Source organism: Ruditapes philippinarum, unplaced genomic scaffold (genome assembly GCF_026571515.1).
Source record: "Ruditapes philippinarum isolate M1 unplaced genomic scaffold, ASM2657151v2 ctg2094_1_1_1_1, whole genome shotgun sequence".
In the NCBI taxonomy this organism is placed as follows: Eukaryota; Metazoa; Mollusca; class Bivalvia; order Venerida; family Veneridae; genus Ruditapes; species Ruditapes philippinarum.
Genome location: NW_026866585.1, coordinates 215,953 through 224,239, shown reverse-complemented (window position 1 = coordinate 224,239; position 8,287 = coordinate 215,953). Strand labels below are relative to the sequence as shown.

The following is an 8,287-nucleotide window of genomic DNA, read 5'->3' as shown; positions in this document are numbered from 1 at the left end:
ACGTTTGTAACACATACAGAAGCATAGTAAAATTTGTTCATTTCGTTTCAATATACTAGTTACACAGTAATTTGACACAAATTAAATAAAACAGTCACTGATAAGTCAGTTATTATGACTATGAATCATTGGATCTAAGTACATTTGCGCTGATAAACTAAACTAATAAGAATGATATTACATTCTTTTCTTGATCAGTACAAAAAGAATTCGTGTATTATTATCTTTCATTACGTTCAAAAATCAGAACATAATAAGAATTGAAAAAAGTTGAAATATAAAATCACAACAGTTATTCGCATATTAATTCATTTGCGTTTCGAGCATTATTCATTTGTTTCATTGTTTAAACATAACATTGTTTTACTATTGAGATATTGATATTGTTTAAATCATTTGTGGTTGATACATGATTGTTGCACGAAACAAAGGTAATGAAGATTGATTTATATTATTTCTATTGTTTTAATCATCATAATAATTATTATTAGAGTTATCATTAGTATTATAGCTTAATAAAACACTTTCGATTCCATTGTCATATCCTACTGTACGTCTGCTGTCGTTGCTTCTAACTTATCTCTGTGTTTTTAACTAATCAAATATTCTTAAATTATTTATTTGTAGATTAAGCAACAGCAATGACTGTGCTATCGTTTGCCGTGTTGTTATCAGTTTTAAGTCTTGTCTCGGGATGTGTAGATGATACAGATTGTATACTGCCTGACGGACAAGTTGGACAATGTCACTTGCAAAAATGTATTCGACAACTCGATGACAACGCAAATGAATATCTAACATTCACTATCAGAGTAAAATATCCAGAATCTGTTCTGAAGGTAACGCTTGGTCCGTCTATATAATCTTTTTCTCTCCTTTTACAATTTCTAAATACATGTTTAAGAAGGTCATAAGATTTAATAGCATTATAAGATGTGATGTCTAAGATCTTGACACAAATCTCCTCAACCCTTTTAGATGCATGTACTCATAAAGGACAGTTATATGATTAAGCGCATATTCTTTCTATAACAATTTCTGCTTGTCATCGTCATGCTCTGTCATTTTATTATTAATTTATTTAGGTCCTTGAATGGGTATATGGTGTATAAATAAACAGACATCATAATCCTAAGGATCTACGAGGTCGGGTCAATGTGTATTGCAATATGAGGTGTATATTCTAATTTAGTTTTGTAAACTATGCTATGCTTAAAGCACTTGCTTTCAACATTAGGACGTATCCCATGCAACACCTTACGGATATATCTATTTGAGTTTATTAGACTTGCTAGAGCATGTAGCCGTACCGTAACAACGATTCTAATGAGCGGAAATTTTTCAATAGTGGTATCAAAACACAAAGAATTAGCAAACCCGCTTTTTAAGGGGATGTAATTTACAAACTTCGTAAGATCTTGGGTCATAGTAATTGTTCTGCTGTCTTCACTAAAACTATAAAACGTTTTATTTAAATAGGTTATATTCGTCAGATGTATGTCTTGTTAATTGTTACATACAATGCCATTTTTGACATTATTTTTTTCGTGTACGGAAGGAATCTCCCTTTTGCCCTCTATTGTTTCAATGTCCTTCCTGTCCCCTTCTCCAGCGCCCTTGTCCTTTTGTAGGTCTTTTATTTAATTCTGATCTTTGGATTTATGATTTCTTATTTTGAATGTTTTGTGGTGTCGAACCTTCCGCTTTTTCCTGTGTACCATGTTTCGGTGTCCTCCCGTGTTTGGAGATGCGTTCATTAAATACTGCTCTTCCTTGTTGATCTTGTTAAGTATACTCGTATTTTACATCATCTACAGAACTCAAACAAAACTAGGTAGATCTGCTATAAATGTTTATATTGATATTTGTAATAATGATGGCAAGAATGGAGTATCTTATGCACCCTTTTCTAGGTGGATGCATAGATTCAATAATGGGCACAAGTCAATTAAAGATGCTCTTTAAGTATTGTAAAAACGGTCCATAGTTGTGTTAGAAAGCATTACTAAATTTAAGCTTATCATTGACAAAGATGCCAGACTTTCACTCACCAAGATATCCCATATCACACATCAAATGGGTCAACTCATACGATTATGAAGAATCACTTCAAATGTGATGGATACCCCGAACTCTAACATCTGACTTAGAAAAGAAACGAGTTAAATGTGCTAAAATACTGAACATATTTCCTAAATATTGCAACTGTTGATATAAACTGGTTTCAAAGTTTTACGCCAGTTCGCACGTGTAACAATAAGTTTTGGGCCACCAGAAATGTTCGTCGACCATGCATTGCCAAGCGATTGATTCCCTAACGAATGCCCAAAACAACAAATTCGGAAATGTTGCAGGGTTGGTTTAATTTGAGCCTGTTCATGGACGGTACAGGAAAGTGCAAGTTACCGCCAAAGCCACCTAGCACCGGCTTAAGCAGAATTCAACATTTAAACACGAGGATGATTATATTTTGAATTGGAAGACATACAAAGCTCGTTCTCGACTGATATAAAAGGCCTCAATTTGCCACATGACAATGCCCCTACACACAAAGGAACTACTGTATAATTGATTCTTTTTGTTGAAAAAAAAAAACGAGTGATTTTTCCAAAACAATAGCCGTATCGTCCAGCCCCTTGATCTTGATACATGAGAAGAGAAGGACTTGGGTCTGTCATTTTTCAGTTACTGAAAAATATACCTAAGGAGGACTATTTTGAAGCGTTTATAAATTTGATTAAACAATTTAAATTTATACATTATGATATTATTTTTAAGGTATGAAATAGAAAATTTACAAAAAATGCTCTTTTATTAAATCAACTGATCATATTGCATTACACAATGACCCACCCTCGTATAAATTATTATTCGTCATTTCTCGATAATTCTATATCAAGATTGCTTAAAAAGAATAACTTCATAATGTCATACTTTGAGCCAAAAAATATAGAGTACGAGCCCTTTACGAATATTTGATTCTCTCTTTTATATTTTGCTAGATTCATGGAAGAACGTCTTTATATATACGAGGTAATGGACTTGGATTACTTTGGACCAAAGGCAATCAACTTTCTAAGACAGGCCATGACACGTGGGACATAAATATCACGTACATATCGTCTTTAGATGGATATCAGTGTAAATTTTGTTTAGATAAAGATTACCTTCCTAACAAGAAACTTCAATATCGTGTAATGGCTGACGATCTTCAGGACATGATTGGAGCTAACTTTGCTATTCACCTGCCTGTTTCCGAGGTGTCATCATATTTTGAAACAGTTCCTGTCTTTTCGGTTTACCCTTGGTTCTTTACATATACAGGTGTTATAGACAGTTTTGTTATAAACTCTACGAATCTCGGCGAAGAGAAGAACATAACTCTTTATACACCTCCTAGTTTTAATGAAAACGTTTATAAAACTTATCCAACTGTCTTTGTCTTTGATCTCAATTTAGAATATGCTAAATCTTTCAAGAAGAAATTTGAAGATCCGATTTATCCACATGCCGTTGCCGAAGAATTTGTTCTGATAGGCTTTGGTGATTATACATCTAATGGTAGAGAGAGAGTTGATCTACTGACACCATCGGCTGGTCCAGCTTTAGACTGTATTAATGGCACACTTCGTGATAATTGTGACGGATGTATTCCTGAGGCATTGAGCACCAACATCACAGCGTTTATTAAGTATCTCGAGGAAACATGTGGAAAATATTATAATAAAGGAGGTCTAGGTGACAATACACTGGATTTTCTAGAAAAAGAGGCTTTCCCAACTGCCAACCAACTCACGTCTACGAGATTGCAAAAAGATAATATTGGTGTGATGGGATATTCTTTAGGAGGGCTTATGTCTTGCCATGCTGTTTGGACACGTCCAGATGTGTATTCATTTGCTGCCTGCCAATCACCTTCTTTATGGTGGCCGATGAACACTTTCAGTCATAATGTTAACGATTTTGATTTCTTAAATAAAACTCTTAAAAACCCAATATTTCAAACAAAACGTCCGGAGCAAAGAATTTATCTTGATGCAGGAGGGGCGGAAACTCCAGAGCCATACAGTCTTACACAAACTACTGTAGAAGCGGCACATGCAATTTCCAGCTTCGTACACTATGAATTAAACAGAAATGTTTGGGTAGCCGTTGATCCGAACAAAAATCATTCTTTTGTAGAATGGGAAAGGCGTATTGGCCAGGCTTTGACTACATTATTGCCGGCCCATGGTTCTAAAGGCATGCCGTCAATAGATGCTTCACCAGTTGGGTGACATGATAGAATTGCTCTTTGAAATATACGAAGAAAACAATAAATTTAAATTGATTTGAAAATTTGTTTAATCTTTAATCAGGTCATAGATTTTTTTTGTGTGAAACTGCATTTGAATACATGCTCTAACTTTTAAAATACTCCTTAAAATCTAAATCAACTTATGTTAAAATATGTTGAAATTCGGGGAATTGTTACATAAAGTTTCCTTTGAATAATTATATCTTTAAATAATGTGAATCACGGAAAAGTTAATGAAGTATTTAATCATTTATGTTTTTCAACACGATTAATTGTAGTTGGTAAAGACAGTTTATTTCAATCGCCCAGCCTTTTGTTTAAATATAATGCACCATGACATTCAGCTGTATCAAAATATTCTGTTAGACCTACATGTTTCAGCATTTTAAGAGACCGTGGAAGAAAATGCTTTGAATGGTCTCTTAAACAATGTGGTCTCTTATCAGAAACAAATTGTGTTTGATTCATATGAGCTGATAACAATGTGTTGTGTAATTATAATTGATATCAGTTATATTTGAGCTAAAGAGTTTTTCGGATTATTCTTAACAATGATATCCAGTCTTCTTCAGTACATTTAGTAGAAATACCTCAATTTCTTCAACCTAAAAATAGGTGCCCGCCAGGGGTAATGTAGTCCAGTTCTTTTTACATGGTGCATTAGGAGTAAATTAGGAGAAAATTTAAATGATATTTTGACTAATGAAACCTGGGATTAACTATTGGTTTTAAAGTACGCAATCGATACAATTATATTGTCAGATCCAAATTTTCAAAAATGTTTGTCTTTCATAATTCATACTGTAATGAACGGAAATCTGCCAAAAACCAAAAGTAGAAATGCAATAAATCAGACTTATGAATTGATTTTTAACTCTGTTATGCCTACTTTAATCTACGAATCTGAGATATTCGGCTAAGATAATCTAGAAGTTATTGAAAGAAGTCTATAACATATTTATTCGGGTATTTTCTTGTTGGGTGGTTCCAGTATTCCTCACTTGAATACTGTTGAATCACCCTTAATATATGTGGTCTGCTTTTTAAATTTGTCGTTTGACGTCTTATCTGTGATATGCAGGCTTCGAAACCTCTGATCCCCTTTCATAATTCCATTTTGTTTAGTTCCGCCCATAGTTTTCTCGTTATGGCTTACACGTTTTGTTACTTGGGGACTAATGCCGCTTTTCATGGAACTGCACTTACGTGTCACATTGAAAGTTCAATGATTACCGCCATATGAACACATCTGCGGTTAATTCAAAATTCAAAATTGTTCCAGTTCATATTCTGCTTAAGCCGGTGCTAGGGAGGTGTGGACGTTATTTGCACTTGGCAGTACCGTCCATGAACAGACTCAACCAAACCGACCCTGCAACATTTTCAATTTTGTCGTGCTTTCTTAAGGGATTCTTATTTTCTCTTTTTTTTAGAAAATAAACTGTGCTAGGAAAGGCTCTTCAAATTTATGCTTCTTTGTGAACTAGGCAGATATTATGTACTCTAGGATGATAAATTTCTGTGTTAGACTTAAAGTAAACTTTCCTATTTTCTGTACCGATTCATAGTAAATCTTTCAGAAAGAAGTGTTAAATGGTTAATAAATTTAAGACATTTAAATTTTGTAGCTAGGACTTACTTATGGATTAACCAACATACATGTACAGTCGTAATAAAAGTACCCCATTTCGATTTAAACTAACTTTAATAGATCAATATAAACAAATATGGCAAGATCAAAAACAAAACAAAACAAATAAATAGGTTTAAAAAAAAAAGAGAAAAATATTTAAATTTAATTCCATGGATTGATTTCATTACCCTGTACAACTTAAAACATGTAAAAAAAGAAGAAGAAAAAGATCATCAATACGGAATGCCGTTAGGGCCATCGCCTATGAATGTGTTGATCTGAAACGCGATAGTCGATAGTACGATGGTGAAAACGCGAAATCACGAAACTACGATGGTGAAAACGCGAAATTACGATGATGAAAACGCGATAGTACGATGATGAAAACGCGACAGTACGATACTACGATGATGAAAACGCGATAAACTATCGTGTTTTCACCATCGTACTGTCGCGTTTTCACCATCGTAGTTTCGTGATTTCGCGTTTTCATCATCGTACTGTCGTGTTTTCATCATCGTACTTTCGCGTTTTCACCATCGTACTATCGCGTTTTTATCATCGTACTGTCGTGTTTTCATCATCGTACTATCGCGTTTTCACCATCGTAATGTCGTGTTTTCACCATCGTATGATGAAAACGCGACAGTACGATACTACGATGATGAAAACGCGATAAACTATCGTGTTTTCACCATCGTACTGTCGCGTTTTCACCATCGTAGTTTCGTGATTTCGCGTTTTCATCATCGTACTGTCGTGTTTTCATCATCGTACTATCGCGTTTTCACCATCGTACTATCGCGTTTTCATCATCGTACTGTCGTGTTTTCATCATCGTACTATCGCGTTTTCACCATCGTACTGTCGTGTTTTCACCATCGTACTGTCGCGTTTTCACCATCGTAGTTTCGTGATTTCGCGTTTTCATCATCGTACTGTCGTGTTTTCATCATCGTACTTTCGCGTTTTCACCATCGTACTATCGCGTTTTCATCATCGTACTGTCGTGTTTTCATCATCGTACTATCGCGTTTTCACCATCGTACTCTCGTGTTTTCATCATCGTACTATCGCGTTTTCATCATCGTACTATCGCGTTTTCATCATCGTAGTTTCGTGATTTCGCGTTTTCACCATCGTACTATCGACTATCGCGTTTCAGATCAACACATTCATAGGCGATGGCCCTAACGGCATTCCGGAATGCCGTTAGGGCCATCGCCTATGAATGGTTTGATCTGAAACGCGATACTCGACAATACGATGATGAAAACGCGAAATCACGAAACTACGATGGTGAAAACGCGACAGTGCGATGGTGAAAACACGATAGTTTATCGCGTTTTCATCATCGTAGTATCGTACTGTCGCGTTTTCATCATCGTACTATCGCGTTTTCATCATCGTAATTTCGCGTTTTCATCATCGTAGTTTCGTGATTTCGCGTTTTCACCATCGTACTATCGATTATCGCGTTCCAGATCAACACATTCATAGGCGATGGCCCTAACGGCATTCCGTACATCAAGGCAAAGGCAACGTTAACAGGATGTAACACAAGACTTCCCTAAGAGACGGGTCGCTATGACGGTGCCGCTTATTCAAGACAAAACCAGCCTTTGTAGTTAGACACAGAATTACCTAACATTTTTAATTGTAGCTTTTTATATAAAGTAGTATGTAACTTAATTCGATAACGAAAATATTGTTCTTGAACCTAATTAGAAGTACCACTAAATGTGATTAATACCCCCCCCCCCCCCACCGCAAGACTGCTTCGGAAATGAGGATGTTACTAGTAAGTTAGTAGCAGAATACCTTGTAAAGAATTGAAATATGGTTATGGTTGTGGGCAATTTAGGATAGTTGTGGTTCTTGTGTGTTGCATTTCCTTTCAATGTGGTTGGCAATTGATGAAGTTTTTTTTAGATTACTCTGTAATAAGTCCAGAAAGACAAGGAAAAGGAACAAAGGGCAATAACTCTATAAATACTGAAGATTGAGTTAAAGTTATTGTACACTGCACTTCCTCTCATTGCGCTGGACCATCGTATGAAGTTGTATTGAATTCCAACTACTAGTTTTCAAGTTATGCACTGGAAAAAAAAGTTACAAAGGCAAAAACTGTTATTAGTCCAAATAAAGTTATTGTTCTTGTGCACTGCACTTCATCTCACTGCCCTTGACCATTGTATAAAGTTTCATTGAATTCCAACCATTAATTTTCAAGTAATGCACTGGACAATAAAAAGTAACTAAGGGCAAAACCTTTTAAATTAGTCAAAAAAGAGTTATGGTTTCTGTGCACTGCACTTCCTCTCAATATACTTGACCATTGTGTGAAATAGTAGTTT

The 8,287-nt window shown here is 35.2% G+C and overlaps 1 protein-coding gene across 1 annotated transcript; it reads left to right on the top strand.

Moving 5' to 3' along the window:
- Positions 1-253: 253 nt before the first annotated feature.
- LOC132732986 (uncharacterized) lies at positions 254-5,162 on the top strand. Its single transcript, XM_060719540.1, has 3 exons — positions 254-431; positions 628-839; positions 3,003-5,162. Exons 2-3 carry the CDS (start codon positions 642-644, stop codon positions 4,275-4,277), a joined length of 1,473 nt encoding a protein of 490 aa, XP_060575523.1. The 5' UTR covers positions 254-431; positions 628-641; the 3' UTR covers positions 4,278-5,162.
- Positions 5,163-8,287: the final 3,125 nt, after the last annotated feature.

Excerpts from the sequence above, each read along its gene's own strand:
- LOC132732986 (XM_060719540.1), top strand. The coding sequence starts at position 642 with ATGACTGTGCTATCGTTTGCCGTGTTGTTATCAGTTTTAAGTCTTGTC. Across the intron at positions 840-3,002 it reads ATCCAGAATCTGTTCTGAAG|ATTCATGGAAGAACGTCTTT; the intron begins GTAACGCTTGGT and ends ATATTTTGCTAG.